Raw genomic sequence first — 17,151 nt, 5'->3', positions numbered from 1 at the left:
GGTAATGATGGTTACAAAACATTATGAATGTATTTAATACTTCTGAACTGTGTGCTCAAAAATGATTAAATGATAAATATTATCCTAGGTTTTTTTCTTTTAACTTTTTCTTTATTTATTTTATTTGTCATTAGTTATACATGACAGTGGAATGTATTTTGACATTATACATATATGGAGTATAACTTCTCATTCTTCTGCTTCTACATGATGTAGAATTGTGTTGGTTGTGTAATCATATGTATACATAAGAAAGTAATATCTAATTCATTCTACCATCTTTCCTATTCCCATACTCCCTCCCTTCCCTTCATTTCCCTTTGTCTAATCCAAAGTACTTCTTTTCTTCTCTGCCTCCCTGGCCTCTTATTGTGAGTTAGCATCCACATATCAGAGAGAATATTCTATGTTTTTTAAGGACTGTCTTATTTCACTTAGCATGATAGTCTCCAGTTCCATCCATTAAATGAAGTATCAAATTGCTATAATTTCATTTCTCTTTATGGCTGAATAGTAGTATTCTCTTGTGTATGTATACCCCAATTTATTTATCCATTCGTCTGTTGAAGGGCACGTATATGGTCCGCAGAAAGCAGACCATACACGTAGGTTGGTTCCGTAGTAATAGCTATTGTTAATTGTGCTGCTATGAACATTGATGAGCTGCATCACTGTAGCATGCTAATTTTAAGCCCTATGGGTATAAACCAAGGAGTAGGATAACTGGGTCAAATGATGGTTCTGTTTCAAGTTTTCTGAGGAACCTCCATATTGCTTTCCAGAATGGTTGCTGCAATTTGCAGTCCCACCAGCAATGTGTGAATACCTTTGTATTTAATAAAAATGCCAGTCTTTTTTGTTATTTGTATTCTTGATAATTACCATACTGACTGGTGAAATGAAATCTCAGTGTATTTTTAATTTGCATTTGTCTAACTGCTAGAGATGTTGAATATTTTTTCATATATTTGTTAACTGATCATATTCTTCTTCTGTGAAGTGCCTGTACAGTTTCTTTGCCCATTTATTAATTGAGTTATTTGCATTTTTGTGTTTTTTGAGTTCATATCTATCTATCTATATCTATATATCTATATATCTATATCTAAATATATCTATCTCCTGGAGATTAGTTTTCCACATGAGTATTTTATCTCTTTAGTAAATTCTGTATTGTAGTAAAAAAAGATAAATATCATGTATTCTTTAAATTTTTTTAGTAGTAAATGGACACACACATTTATTTTATTTGTTTAATTTTATAATGTGGTGCTGAGGATCGAATCCCATGCCTTATACATACCAGGCAAGTACTAAAACCCCAGCCCTCTTTTGTGTTTTTCTACAATAAAAAATTGAAAAAAAAATTGAGCCATAAGATTTAGGGAAAAATTACCAAGTGATGAATACCACATGCGGAAATTACCTTCATAATTCAAGTTTGAGTACAGTACAAATAGATACTTTTTTTTTTTTTTTGGTACCAGGGATTGAACTCAGAGGAATTCAACCACTGAGCCATATCCTCAGCCCATTTTGTATTTTATTTAGATACAGGGTCTCATTGAGTTGCTCAGCGCCTCACCATTGCTGAGGCTGGTTTTGAACTCCATCCTACTGCCTCAGCCTCCTGAGTGGCTGGGGTTACAGGAGTGCGCCACCACGCCCAGCTCAAGGACAGATAGTTATTATCCATGTGAAAGATATTCACAAAGAAACATTGGTTACCTTCAGTTTTTATATAGCTATGTTTTTGTATATGGTATAGGTCAAAATATGTGTATTTTCAGGTTCATTTTTCTCTTTTAGTGTCAAGATCCCAGATATCTAGACATTGAATTTACATTAAAAATTTTAATCTACAAAAATGTTAGAAATTTCAAGCATTGGCATAAGAAATTAACAATACTTGCCCCCAAATACTTTTTCTGTTTTGGTCTTTATTATCTGGATATTTCAGAATTAAGGACAAAACTCTTTAAGAACTAAACTGTAACCATATAATAAATAACTACCCATAAAATTTCATCAAGGTTACTGCAGGTGTTGCTTATGTTTCTCTTGCCTTTAGTTACTTATTAATACATTTAATGTCATGTGTGGAACATATTTGTCCAGTTTATATGTTAGTCCAGAAATATAACTTGACAAGCACTTATGGATAGAAATACAAATGTTGGTCAACTTCGGATGATGTTTTCTCCTGATAAACCCATCATAAGTTCAAAGTCTCCTAAAGTTTTTGAATTTAGTGCCCTTAACCTTGTACATTCATAGTTTAGCAGCATAATACACTGTAGAATTTGAGTTGTGTACTCTTCTGATCTCCTGGCTGATTGGGAGCTGTGACTCATTGCTACTACCCAGCATCTCAAGAGTGTTGTACTATGTATCATTGACCTGGGAAAAGATCAAAATTCAGAATCTGAGGTAGTTTCTACTCAATGTGTATCATTCAGTAGAAATGACTTTTACATCATTATAAAATGGAAAAATTATAAATTGAACTATTATAAATTGTGGATTGTCTATGCAGACACTATTTAATATATTTTTAATTTTTTTTGTTGTCATAGATGGACAGAATACTTTTTATTTTATTTATTTTTTTATGTGGTGCTGCTGAGGATTGAACCCAGTGCCTCACACAGGGTAGGCAAGCACTGTGCCAGAGCTACAGCCCCAGCCCTCACTATTTAATATTCATGTTCTAAAATTCAATTGTGTTAGCTTTCCTTTACTAAGACAAATACCTCAACTTCTAAAGGGAAAGGTTTATTTTGGCTCATAGATTTATTGATAACAGTTCCCAAATATTATTATTATTATTTTTTGGTACTGGGGATTGAACCCAGGGCCTTGTGCATGCAAGGCAAGCACTCTACCAACTATGCTATATCCCCAGTCCAGCAGTCCCTAAATATTTTTACTGATAGGGTCTTGCCTCCTTAATCTGTTTTTGTACTGGGTAAGATCTGCCTACACAAACCATGTAGAAATTGTCCACTTAATCTTTGTTGATTAGTCCTATATTGCTGATTAGTCCTATATTGGCATTTGTTGTTTCATAGTGTTAGTCTATATATTTTAGCTTTAATATTTATTGATAGTTTCTACCTAAATGTATTAAAATTTTGTTTGTTTTAAACTGTTTTTTTTTGTAAAGAATATACAATATACCCAATTTGATTTCAGTATTTTTAAATCCATAAGGCCCTCTATTTTATTTTTTGTGGTGTTGGGGATTAAACCCAGGTTCTCTTGTATGCAAGGCAAGTGCTCTCAAACTAATACCTCCAGTCCTCCACAAGGCCCTTTAAAGAAATTAAAAATGTTATTTCAAGTCATTAATTTGAAGTTGACATAGTAATTTGAAGTTGGATTAAGTTCTAAAGCAGTAATCTTTATCATGATGTATGAAAATGACTTCTACAATTTATTACAGAAGTAATCAACACTAGGAGATTCTTCAAAAAGGTAGTATTGTTCTTTTGTGTTTTTTTTTAATGACCCATTGGAGAAAACTATTCATTTTCCCCTCTTTTTTAAAAATAGGATATAGCAGATCCATTTTTTGCTTATTGTAAGCAACATGCAGATAGATTAGACAGAAAGTGGAAGAGAAAAAACTACTTGGCTCTACAATCCTACTGTAAAATGTCTTTGCAAGAGAGAGAGAAACAACTGTCACCAGAAGCACAGGTATGGGAATCATGCCAAAGTCATTTTGTTCCTTTTAAGATTAAGGATTTCAGATCTTGCTCATGTTTGCCAATGATATGTAAAGTATAATTTTGAAATTCATTTATTGAAGTGGTTTGTAATTTAAAGTAAAATGGTGAGTAGAGTTTGTTATTGAAGATTCTGCTCCTCATCTAGTCAACAAAGCAGCCATTTATAAAGTATATTTCCAAAGAAGAGTGTGGCAAAAATTATTCTATCGGTACAATTTCTTTTTTTTTCAATTCAGTTCTAATGTTCATTTATGCATAGAATTTGATCAGTTTGCCCATTATTTATAACATATTTTTGGGTACATTAAGTAAATCTGTGGAAATTATTGCTGTTATTGAGAAGCTTCAGGACAGTATTTATTAGGTGAAAATTCAGTTTATTTTAATCTCAGAATAAGGCTATACTTTAAGGACCACTGATACATATAATTTACCTCAAGTAGGAGTTTTAGTTATCTTTACTTTCTTTAAGTGTAAAAGTTAAAATCAAAAGGAGTATGTTCTATTTTTTTTTTAACTTTTAAAATTTGTGTACATTTCTTTTACAGGCAAGGATCAATGCCCGGCTTCAGCAATATCGTGCCAAGGCAGAACTGGCTCGATCCACTAGACCCCAGGCATGGGTTCCAAGGGAAAAATTGCCTAGACCACTCACTAGTAGTGCTTCAGCTATTCGTAAACTGATGCGGAAAGCAGAACTAATGGGGATCAGTACAGATATTTTTCCAGTGGACAATTCAGATACTAGTTCTAGTGTGGATGGAAGGAGAAAACATAAGCAACCAGCTCTCACTGCTGATTTTGTGAATTATTATTTTGGTCAGTATAGACAATGATAATGCACATTTTTTACTGAGAAAAATATGCTAATGCAAGTATTTTATGCTATTAATTTTTAGAAACTCATTAGCCATATTACTATATCAAAATAAAGGCATGTTTATTTTCCTAAGTGGTATGTGTTTGTAAAAATCTAGGTTCAAGTTGTTTTCTATATACTTAAAAGTGTTTAAATAATGCAGGTTTATGTGATCATCTCTATAGCTAGTTTCTTTCTTTGTGTATTTTTTATACCAGTTTTTACTTTCTACTAAAGTAAAATTGGATATTTAATTTAAATAGAGAGAAATATGCGCATGATTCAAATACAGGAAAATATGGCTGAACAAAAGAATATAAAGGATAAATTAGAGAATGAGCAAGAAAAGCTTCATGTGGAATATAACAAGGTAAGTTGGCTCCAAAACACATAGCAGAGTATCATAGATCTTATGATTTCTTTTGTGATTCTGTAGGAATTCCATATATGTCTCGTTTTTGAGATTCTAGAGCTTTGAGGCTCTTCTCCCCTTTAGTACATTTATTATCATCACACTCTCACTGAGTAGTTTCTATGTGCCAGGCATAATTCTGATCTTTTTATATATACCAACTCATTTGCTTCTTACCTTAATTTTGTAGCATAGATAATGATTATTGCTAACATTTTCAGGGAGGAAACTGAGTCCTGAAAAGTTTAGGTAATTTGCCCAGGCTCACATAGTAGTAATAGTCAAGCCCTAGAGTTGGAGTTCATACATCTGACTTCATTCTTTATTCCTAACATTCACACAGTATCACTATAGAGCTTCTCTAGTTTGTAGAAAAATTTGAAACTTATTTTTAAGTTATTGTTTTTACCTTGAGTTGTATTGTAACATAACTTTTTATATGGAAATACTTTTCAATTTAATTTTTCAGTGTACTTTTTCATTCTAATGAGGAGAGAAATAAAATATATAAAAACAAAATGTGGCTAGTGTCAGGTACTTAGTAACATAAGCAAATAAAACTAGTATTAACTTATTGTTGGAGCATTTCAAGTGAATTTAAAAAATAATAAAATTAAGTTTTAGTGGTCAGCCAGCCACTGTAGTGACAAGATTTGGTTAGACTCGGAAGACCTGGGGATTCTTGGTAGTTCTGTGATCTTAGCCAGTTAACAAAGTCCTGTAATTCTTAGCTTGATCATGGCGAAAATGATAGAAATATGTCTTGTTGGAAACAAGGATTAATTAGCAGAGTATTGTAAAATTATAAAACAAACTATAATGAAATATATAAGTGTGTGTCATCATAAGACAGAATGCTTACATTCTGTTGATGTCTGTAATTAATTGAATAGCCTTGTCTCTCAGAGGTATTATGACTTGAATATTTTTAAAATATATGGAATTTAAATGTAGATATTACATATTTATTGATAAATTATTTAAATTCCTACATAAGGAATTTTACTAATTTGACTTACTCACTTTGTAGCTATGTGAATCATTAGAAGAACTACAAAATCTGAATGGAAAACTTCGAAGTGAAGGGCAAGGAATTTGGGCCTTACTAGGCAGAATCACAGGGCAGGTTAGTTTCTTTCCAATTGCTTTCTTCAATTCTTATGCACTATGATTTTCAAAGACTAGGTTTCTGACATGACTGTCACTTCACTAACTGAAGAATTTTCTTTGATCAGAGCCTCATCCTCTTGGATAATGATTTCTGCCTGAAATACATCTAAAGCATTGGAAGCTGCCTACTGAATGAAACCTGTAGCTTAATTTCGTTATTTCAACTGCTATCTTGCTTGCAAAATTTTTTCATTTGCTCAAACTGATTGACCCGTCATTTATTGATGAACTAAGATTTGAAGCATGAGTTCTACCACATTCTTTTTTATACCACCTTCTTTTTAAATCAGTTTTGGATTTTTTTGCCATATTTTTTCTTTCATGTTCTTGTGTTATATTCAGTTCTTTATTTTGTTTGGGTATAAAAATTTAAATGTAATTTAAAAGAAACTGCAGAGATTCATTTTCATGTTAATTTGCTTTTGAGCTGTGTAAAGGATAGTTTTTCAAACTTAAGTGTAGTTTTTCCCCTTCAACAGTAGCTATTATTGTAGTTGTAAAAAAAAGTCCTTTATCCTCAAATACTTTTAGCCTGTTAAAGTTCTTGATGTTGAAAAAAAAATATTGCTAAATGAAATTCTTTAAATTCCATTTTTAGTACCATGTAAATAATTAATAAGTTAAGAATTTTTTCTAATAATTTAAGAGATATTTTTAAGGATGATTAAGAACCAGTACTTCTAATATAAAAGTAGTTTTAAGACTGGGGATGAAGCTCAGTGGTACAGTGCTTGCTTAGCATGTGGGAAGGACCTGGTTTCAAACCCTAGTATTACCAAAAAAAAAAAATTATTTGTGGAGAATTTTTTTTTAAATATATTTTTTCATTGAATTTTAAGATTTTTACAAAGAGTCAAATTTATCACATAATTTGTGTAGATGTATTATTGAATGAACTAATTTATTCTGATTTTTATTGTTTCATGCTAGCTTTGAAAGTACTTTTTTGTGAATAGAATATTCATGGTATAATCAAGTATAATCAAGAATAATTTATTTTTAAAGATGAGAATGAGGAATTGGCTCTGAAAGAACTAGTCTTTATTCCTGATGATAGGTTGTTGGTGGGTTTTTGAAGATTATGGTGTGTGTTTGTATTTGATATTTAGAGAAGGTAATGTTGAGCGCAAAGCTTTAGTTTATTTACCTAGTTACCATTACATTTTGGCTGGAATTGCAAGTTTGTCTCAAAAGAACCTCCTATTCAATGTAAAATATTATTCACTATAAAAGACATTTTTATTTATTAAATGACTTTTCATAGAGGCTTACAAATTTCCTTGTGCAAATATACAATGCAAAACTGAAATAGAATTTGTACTGTTTGCCTGAGACTTTTTTTTTCCAGTTGGCTGAGCAGATGTGGACCCCTGGGCCACTAAGAAATGACTTTGATAGATGGTTGCTATCTGAGAAGCCAGCATTCTACAGATTAGTAGAAACCCAAAGAGAATCTCATATGCTTTTGTTGGAGAATTTGGTGCAATAAGATAATTTTTCTAATTAACCTATGGAGCCCCAATATTGTTCGGATGTTGAGGAAAATAAACGGCCTCGATATTCTTCTTTGTCAAGTGAATTATGTTATTTTTTTTAAACCTCCTATACACTTATCCTCATCTTTTACTTTCTCAATATAAAGTAATTTAATTTTCATAATGTTTTAATATACCACTGAAAATGGATGAAAGTATGTAATTATAGGTTTCTAATAGAAGTGATTGTTAGACAAAAACTTATTTCTTTTTGCCAATGTAATAGCTGGTAAAGCAGATTTCCCCTCACTATCCTAGTACATTTAGTTGGCTCCAGTGGCATATAGAGGAGAATGTTGCTTTATATTTCATCTTTAAAACAACATATACTGCATTTGTTCAAATCAATAGAAGTTGAACATACCAGCAATTTTGAGAGCACCCAAGGAGAGAAAACCAAGTAAAAAAGAAGGAGGCACACAAAAGACATCTACTCTTCCTACAGTACTTTATAGGTAAGTAATGAAATTATAATAGAATAATGTTTTGTATTTTTTTAACTAATATTTGTAAAAAAATACTTCAAATATTTGAGTGAATCATCTCCATACAATAATTTAAATTAAATGCATATGAAGTTCATTTGATCAAAGATGATTTCAAGGTTCAATGATAAGAGATTTTTGTTTCTTTTAATGAGATAAAGGACTTTTTATATCTTTTAAGTAATTGGGGATATATCTGTATAAGCTCTATGTGAGTGAGTTCTATTTGGGGAATTGGAAAGATGCTTTGAAAATATGATTATGGTTTAAATAATTAAAGCAACACACTTAATAAATGAACATTTATAGTTTATTTTACTTGAATGAATTGTGAAGTTTTGTGTTTTTAAATAGTTATAGATATCATGTAGTATGAATCTACTGTCTTTGTAGGGAGTGGATAATGAAGATAAATTTTAATTTCGAGGCTCTCTGTACTCTTTTTGCTCAGTTGCAATAATTTTGTTTCCAGAATATTTTTGTTCTTTACTTTTTATGTTCAATATTTTTACCATGTTTACCATTATATAATAATTTTACATAGTCAAGACTTCTATTTCTAAATTGGGTACAGTCTCACTTTTTTTGGTGTAACTTATATTGATAAGTGAGAGCAGTTTAGAAAATGCTGTTGTTTATTTGTGTGTATATGCATACAGGTGTCCATACACATAGATATATACATATACCTGTGTATGTTGTGTATCCACGTCTATATAAATACATAAATGTGCTTCTCATAATGTCTTTCTTAGAAATAGCAACAGTAGCAACAGTATCAGTCTCCATAACTATTTTCAATTCTTTATTGGAGACTTTCTGCACAGTAATAGCAAGTAATTTCCTTGAAATATGGAAAGGGCCCTCTGTTGTCTTAATGTATAATATAAGCATAAGCATGTAATCGTTATGGCTTTCCCAAACATTGCTGGTTCATTTGAAACCATCATACTTCTGACTTTAATGACTAATTTTTGTTTTAGAGTATATTTTATATTATTTTTCTTTTTAATTCTGAGATCAAGTACTAGTTTTGGCTTTTCTTTTGGCTTCTTCCCCTACGAGTATTAAGAAAGAACCTAAACATTATTATTTCTTTTATTTTTTCTATGAATGAATGGTTCTTTTAGGTTCTTAACAACTTTTTCTTCACTCTGTACATTCCCAACATAAATTAAAAAATATACACTAAATTTTCAGGTCATGCTGCTTGTATTCTCAGAAGTAAATTACCTTTTCCACAAGAAAAATTAGATTCCTGAAAAACAAACAAAAACAATAAAGTCTAAATATCAGTAACAACAATTGTAAAACCCTTAATATTTGTAGTGCATATTAGTTGATATTTTTTAGGACTCAAAATCTGATCTTGAAAAGAGACTTAACTTACACATTTCACTTATTTATATAATTCTGGCTCTTTGCAAAGTTTATAATGGTTGAAAGTAAACTGAATATATTTGTGAAGTAATTTCTTTGTGGTTTTAGAGAAGTTTTTGAAAATTATAAAATTCTTTTGTTTCAAAATTAGTTTCTATAGAAAAGTTAAGTCTTTAAGTAATAATTAAAATTAAATGGTGTTGAGAATAAATAAGCTTATGTGCCATTTTGAAAGGCTTGACTCATTTAGGTTTATTCCAGATCCAAGCTATTTTTTAACATTCTCAAAAGTATTTAGAACTAACAGTTACTGACATTATAAAAAGACCTGTGCTACTAATAAAATATCTTCTCATAACAGAACAAATATTTTGTTAATCAAGATGAAAATTTAAAACATGTTATAATTTGTTTCACTATGACAGTTAATCTAATTCTTATTTTCTGACTTTATTCACAGTTGTGGAATTTGTAAGAAGAACCATGATCAACATCTTCTTTTGCTGTGTGATACTTGCAAACTCCATTACCATCTTGGATGTCTGGATCCTCCTCTTACAAGGATGCCAAGAAAGACCAAAAACAGTTATTGGTGAGTTAAGTGGAGGAGAGCTAGATGTTGAAGCCAGTTTACTTTTTATTTCAGCTCTACAAGATAGGAAATACTTTATCATGCATAACATAAAGTCTTTCACACATTTTTTAAAATCATTATTTTTATAAATAATTGTTATATGGTATCACATGAATAAAACTGTTGTAATAGTATTTTTGAGAAATGAATTTTCAGTTAATTTTGGCTATTTTGTGATCAGTAGTGGATTCTTATTTGGGGTGTAAATTCTGTCTGGTGTGTTTATAATTTTCTTTTGATTTATTGTTAGAAGTTTCTCAAATGATTTATTTTTATTTTGAAATTGAATGAATTTATCAAAATTTGCCTCCATATACAGGCATTTGTTTGGAATTAGTATCTTATTTCTGAATTAGTGCCACCAATACTTCTGTTATTATTTATGCTAGTTAAATTAAGTTTAGCAAGCCATTCTTTGGAAATCTGGATCATTTGATATATGGTTTTGAATTTTTTTTCATTTATTTGATCCTATTGAATCACTATAGATGTTTGATAAAAGTTTATAATGAGTTTTATTCTTTCCTTAAGTCCAAGAGAGAGTAATATTCAAATTTTTAAGACTGACTTATATAAAGGACAATATAAGGGGGCTGGGGATGTGGCTCAAGCGGTAGCGCGCTCGCCTGGCATGCATGCAGCCCGGGTTCGATCCTCAGCACCACATACAAACAAAGATGTTGTGTCCGCCGAAAACTAAAAAATAAATATTAAAAAAAAAAATCTCTCTCTCTCTCTCTCTCTCAAAAAAAAAAAAAAAAAGGACAATATAAGGAAAGAAAAACTTTTGAATGAACATGTGTTCTTTTTAAACAAAATACTTTTCCAGTTTTAGAAAAGACCAAACCCCAAATCCTCAAATTGTTATCAGTTCAAAAAGTTTTGTGTGTTCCTCAAACACATTTAAGCGTGTTTCATCTCTTCAGGACTCTTGTGTTCATTTTATTAGGAAGTTGTAGCTGTGCTCTGGAGGTTAGTATCTATGTTGTAGAAAAACTGCAACGATTGCAATTACTCATATTTCCCCATTCCATATTCTTTGATGCCATGTTAGTAGTCTGAAATTTCCGTGGTTGGAGTATTCATATTCATATCACAGACACTTTAAATTAAAGCTTTCCCCCCAGAGAGCCCTTTGTTGGACATTTACTAGTATATCATTGACTGATTGTTGCTTTAGTCCCTACCTAATTCTTACTAATTCTTTTATTAGACAAAGGTTCCTGTTACTGTTTCCTTATTTGGTAACTGTGACCCAGTGTTTGGCTTAATCCCTTACTTGATTTTTCATTATTTATAATTTTCAAATTCATTTTAATTAATTGACTTTTTCCTTAGGTTATTTTTAATACTTTGCATGGAAATATAAAATTTTATGACTCTAATAGAATGTATTAAGTAAAAAATTAAGTAAAAATATACAGGACTGGGCTAGAGTTGTGGCTCAGTATTAGAGCACTTGCCTCCCACCTGTGAGGTACTGGGTTTGATCCTCAGCACCACCTAAAAATAAATAAATAAATATATTGTGTCCATTTACAACTATATATATATGGAGTGGGGAGGACTAAAGTGAATTTAGATAATTTCAAGGATAATAGCAGTATAGGGGATTATTAAAAGAAACCAAGTGATGATTTTTCCTCAAAATATCATTTGATTGCATCACACAGTATTGGCTGTGGCTTTATTGTAGGTTGTTATTTCTTCAGATTTAATATATGGATTCTTACAGCAAAGATGCTTTTGTATCTTAAAGGATATATGATACATCATATATATATATATATACACACACAAGGAGATATAACTATATATCTGTGTGTGTGTGTGTGTGTGTGTGTATATGTATATATATATATATATATATATATATATATATATATAGAGAGAGAGAGAGAGAGAGAGAGAGAGAGAGAGAGAGAGAGAGAGAGAGAGAGACAGACAGACAGACCATGGAGTTTCATAGGAAGACTGGGAAGAAGTCATGTCCATTTGTGTAGATGCTATGTGTAACACAAATCATGTGGCAATTGTCTTGAAATAGGAATGGATTCATTAAGCATTGGCAGTTATAAAACTCTTGATTTTCTGAACTGATCAGTGTTTTCTATTATCTAGGTACTCTGAGGATAATTTCCTTGTCATCCAAAAGGGATTATAATTCTTAGTGGGAATGTTTGGAATGAACATAATTAAACAATATCCCGATGAATAATGGCCACAAAAAGAAAAAGAAAAAAGAGAAAATATTTTGGTTAAAAAAAAAAAGCAATTCAAACAAAAACATATTTGTTTTTATACCCCAGGGACTCATGTATTTAAAAATGAATTGGAACTATATGAGAAATTTGGCTAAATTTCATTCAACTGATTGAAATGTGCATTCAGCATTAAGGTTATGTATTTTAAGGATATAAAAGCAAGCAATTGGTCCTTGTTTATAATATAATTTAATATATTTTATAAATATATCAGTTTAAGTGGTTGTGGTATTAATTATTTATTAGTAAGATCTAAGATCTACAATTCTATGAAGTTTTCATTTGGATAGATACAGGAACAATTGTGTATTTTTTATTTTGGTGGTAATTTGTGAGTCTAAGGAGTAAAGAGATTCATTGCTCTAGCAATAGATAATAAGAATTTTCTCAGTAACACATGATAAAGTATGTCTTTATTCTCTCATTGGAAGTTTTTTTGTGTTAATTTTTGGTACCAATTATGCTTAAAAAACAAATATTTTAAAATGTTTAAGTTAATACTTAATATTGATTGGCTTTTTGGCAATTAATGTTTTTGCATTGAAAGATCAAATAAACTGTGATTCAGAATTTAAAGCTGTCACTTTTAAAGCTAAATATTAGCTTAAGCTGAGTGTGGTGTTGCACACCTGGGATCCAGCAAACTCTGATGGCAGAGGTAGGAGGATTACAAGTTCAAGGCCAGCATCAGTAAACTAAGGGAGGCCCCCTAAGCAATTTATTTATTTTGAGACCTTGTCTACAAAGAAAAATTAAACCATAAAACAGGGCTGCGATATTGCTCAATCACCAATACCAAATACTAATACTCAATCACCAATACCTGGGCTCAATCACCAATACCAAAGAAAAAAATCCCCAACTATTAGTTTAATACTAAGTTTACAGTATTAATGAAAGGGAGATATAAATTTTGATGAGCATAAATTGAGACATCTTTGAAAATATTTGACGAATTATAAATTACATTTAATGATACTAATATAAACATGTAAATATATGATTTTATGTATTATAGCCATATTTATAAAGAGAATACTACTATAATTTTAGAATTTTATGAAATTAATTTCTGATCATTCTTTTAAGTTTGAAGAAAATACATGAATAAAAATTTTCTTTTAACAACTGGTTTTAAGTTTTTGAAGTGGGCTTTCATAGTTGACAACATAAAGACTTGCAGCAATCATTGACTAGTTTTCTGTGTTTCAGGTGTTAATCACTAGACACATGTGGCTATAAAAATTAAATGAATTAAAATGTAAATTTAAAATTCAGTTTCTCATATAATGGCTACTATTCTGGAATGTGGAGATGGATAATTCTAGCATCATGAAAAGTTCTACTGGATAGTCTAGGCTAGAACTAAGTTTCACGCTCAGTTATCTTCTAATACTGTATAGCATTAGAAGAGAACCATTTATGAAGCATTACAAATGCTTCATAAATGGTGCTTTAACAAATTCCTTTTGTAGGCAAATTTATATTTCTTCTATTAGAGGTAGCATAGGCCACCAACGAAAATGACCATTTATATTTGTTCAACTTTTCTTAGACCATATTTCTATTGTTTTCTTTATATATTCAAGACAACTTGTCATTAAATATAATTAAAAAGCTATGATAATTGAGGCATGAAGTAGAATCAGGGTCCAGGAAGAGTTGTGATTTTTTAGATGTTATATGTTACTTAAGAAAAATTTTGATTTCCCAAGGGAAATTGCCATTTTAACCAGTGTTGAATCTCTTAGGTTGATTCATTTAGACATATAACATTGTTGTGTGTTTTCTTACGATACTTACAAGTGTACATGTAATTTGTTATATACCTGAGTCATGATACTCATTCTGAGAGGAACACATGTATTTCTGTATGTTTAGTCTTATCACACTCCCTTATGTGTATATATTTTTCACATATATCTGGATTTTGTTCTTTTAGAATCTATAGCTAAAGCTAAAAGATGATAAATATATTATTATTTACTTAATTAATTTATGTTTCTAAATTTATGTAGGCAGTGCTCAGAATGTGACCAGGCGGGGAGCAGTGACATGGAAGCAGACATGGCCATGGAAACTTTACCGGATGGGACCAAACGATCAAGGAGGCAGATTAAGGAACCAGTGAAATTTGTTCCACAGGATGTGCCACCAGAACCCAAGAAGATTCCAATAAGAAATACGGTAATTTATTACTTATTTAATCATAATCATAATATGTTATAGCTGAAAGTTAAGAGGCAAAGAAAAGACAAAGTATAAGTATATTCTTGAGGGGTCAAAGAAAGATTATCACTTGGTTATTTTTAAGAATTTGTTTTCTGTGTTGTGAAATATGCCATATTTGCTTGAGACTTTGTAGTTAATGTGCTCAGTTGAAAGTATAATAATAAGGAATTATATCCACAACTCAGCTTCAAAGAGAATAATATCAAAACTTTGAAAGTCCCCTGTAAATCTTTGGCAATCTCATCCCCTACTATCTAGCCCAGAGGTCACCTATTCCTATAACTTCATATTTCTCATTCTCTATTTTTTTTAAATATATTTCAAACCTATTTACTCACAGTAATACATATTGTTTAGTCTTTCGGGTTTTAAATTTTGTGTTATTGGAGTCAAACTTCTTCTGTAGTTTGATATTTTTTCCAACATGTCAATTTAATTCATAAATCTGATCCATATGGTGTAGTTTACTTCACTAATATATAGTTATTCTATTGAATAGCTATTCTAATGTTTAGGTATTCTAATGAATAGACTATTATTGAGTTTTTCCTTTGTCATGTTTTCATGCTTTTCTATTATTAATGGTTTGCTATAAATATTTTTGTTAATGTTTCTTGCAGAATGGTAACAGGGAGTTAGGGTATGTACTAAAGTGTAGATTTGCTGAATTATAGACTATCTGTATCTTTAATTTTAGTAGATAATGACGTTTTCCACACCAGTTTACACATGCCAGCGATGGCTAGTGTTTTTTTTTGGTTTGTAAACTTGTTCAGTGTTTTAATGTTTTCCAAAGTAAAGAATGGGGGAAAAAAAGTATATTGTCATTTAAGTTACATTTTTCTAAATACCGGTAATTCTGAGCATCTATTATAGGTATATCAGTTGTATTTCCTCTTCTGAGAAATCTGTAGGCAAGTCTTGGCTTTTTTTTTTTTTTTTCTTTTGAGGCTAAGATTTAAAGAATTTCCTGTAGAAAGTTTGTTTCTATTTCCAGGCTTCTTTACCAACCTGAGACAAAGTAAAAGTTAGATGTGTGTGTGTATTTCTACAGATGTATTTCCATTACATCTGTAGAAAAAAATTTCCGCTCCAAATTCATTAGGGTTGGCTTGCAATTACCAATTGTTATGGGAGACTTTTTTTTAATTTTTAATTTTTTTCGTACTGGGGATTGAACTGAGGGGCACTAGACTACTAAGCCACATCCCCAGCCCTATTTTGTATTTTTTTAGATACAGGGTCTCACTGAGTTGCTTAGTGCCTCACTTTTGCTGAGGCTGGCTTTGAATTCGCAGTCCTCCTGCCTTAGTCTCCCGAGCTGCTAGGATTACAGGCATGTAACACCACGCCTGGCTGGGAGACTTTTTAAAGATTTTTTTTATTTGTTCTTTTTAGTTATATATGACAGTAGAATGTATTTGTTCTTTTTAGTTATATATGACAGTAAAATGACATAATACAAGGAAGTATAACTTCCCATTCTTATGGTTATACATGACGTGGAACTACACTGGTTGTGTATTTATATATGAACATAGGAAAGTAATGTCCAATTCATTCTGTGATCTTTCCTAATCTCAAACTCCCTCCATCCCTTCATTTCTCTTTGTCTAGTCCAGAATACTTCTGTTCTTACCTACTCCTTCCCCTCATCATGTGCTAGCATCTGCATATCAAAGAACATTTAGCCTTTGGTTTTTTGGGATTGTCTTATTTCACTTAGCATGATAGTCTTAAGTTCCAGTCATTTACTGGCAAATCCACTGTGTATATATACCACATTTTCTTTATCCATTCCTCTGTTGAAGGGCACTAAGGTTGGTTCCATAGTTTAGTTATTGTGAATTGAGCTGCTGTAATAAACATTGATGTGGCTATGTCACTGTAGTATGCTGATTTAAGTCCTTTGCGTATATGCCCAGGAGTGGGATAACTGGGTCAAATGGTGGTTCCATTCCAAATTTTCTGAGTAATCTCCATAATGCTTTCTAGAGTGGTTGTACTAATTTGCAGTCCCACCAGCAATATATGAGTATACCTTTTCCCTCACATCCTCACCAAAATTTATTTTTAATTGTATTCTTGATAATTGGAGTGAGATGAACTCTTGGTATAGTTTTGATTTGCATTTCTGTAATTGTTAGAGATGTTGAACTTTTTTTCATATATTTGTTGATTGTATTTCTTCTGTGAAGTGTCTGAGTGGATTATTATTTTTTTTTCTGGTGTCAAGTTTTTTGAGTTCTTTATATATCCTGGAGATTAATGCTCTATTTGAGGTGCCTGTGGCAAAGACTTTTTCCAATTCTGTAAACTCTCTCTGACGTAATTATTTCCTTTGCTGTGAAGAAGCTTTTTAATTTTGATTCCATCCTATTTGTTGATTCTTGATTTTACTTCTTGCACTTTAGGAGTCTTGTTAAGGAAGTCAGTTCCTAAGATC

The 17,151-nt window shown here is 31.0% G+C and overlaps 1 protein-coding gene across 4 annotated transcripts in view; it reads left to right on the top strand.

Moving 5' to 3' along the window:
- The window catches only part of Phf14 (PHD finger protein 14), a 183,832-nt gene that overhangs the window by 49,258 nt on the left and 117,423 nt on the right, over positions 1 to 17,151 (top strand). For all 4 annotated transcript variants that reach the window (XR_013435277.1, XM_078040344.1, XM_040291563.2 and 1 more), the window contains 7 exons: positions 3,556 to 3,702; positions 4,283 to 4,553; positions 4,857 to 4,963; positions 6,036 to 6,131; positions 8,062 to 8,165; positions 10,036 to 10,167; positions 14,492 to 14,660. Coding sequence is in view for 3 of the 4 variants with exons in the window: in XM_078040344.1 (XP_077896470.1) it covers positions 3,556 to 3,702; positions 4,283 to 4,553; positions 4,857 to 4,963; positions 6,036 to 6,131; positions 8,062 to 8,165; positions 10,036 to 10,167; positions 14,492 to 14,660 (1,026 nt within the window). In the remaining variant the exon portion in view is untranslated. The remainder of the gene's footprint in view (positions 1 to 3,555; positions 3,703 to 4,282; positions 4,554 to 4,856; positions 4,964 to 6,035; positions 6,132 to 8,061; positions 8,166 to 10,035; positions 10,168 to 14,491; positions 14,661 to 17,151) is intronic.

This window comes from Ictidomys tridecemlineatus, chromosome 2 (genome assembly GCF_052094955.1).
Source record: "Ictidomys tridecemlineatus isolate mIctTri1 chromosome 2, mIctTri1.hap1, whole genome shotgun sequence".
Taxonomy (NCBI): Eukaryota; Metazoa; Chordata; class Mammalia; order Rodentia; family Sciuridae; genus Ictidomys; species Ictidomys tridecemlineatus.
Note: the sequence above shows the minus strand (reverse complement) of the source record. Positions and strands in the feature narration are given on the sequence as shown.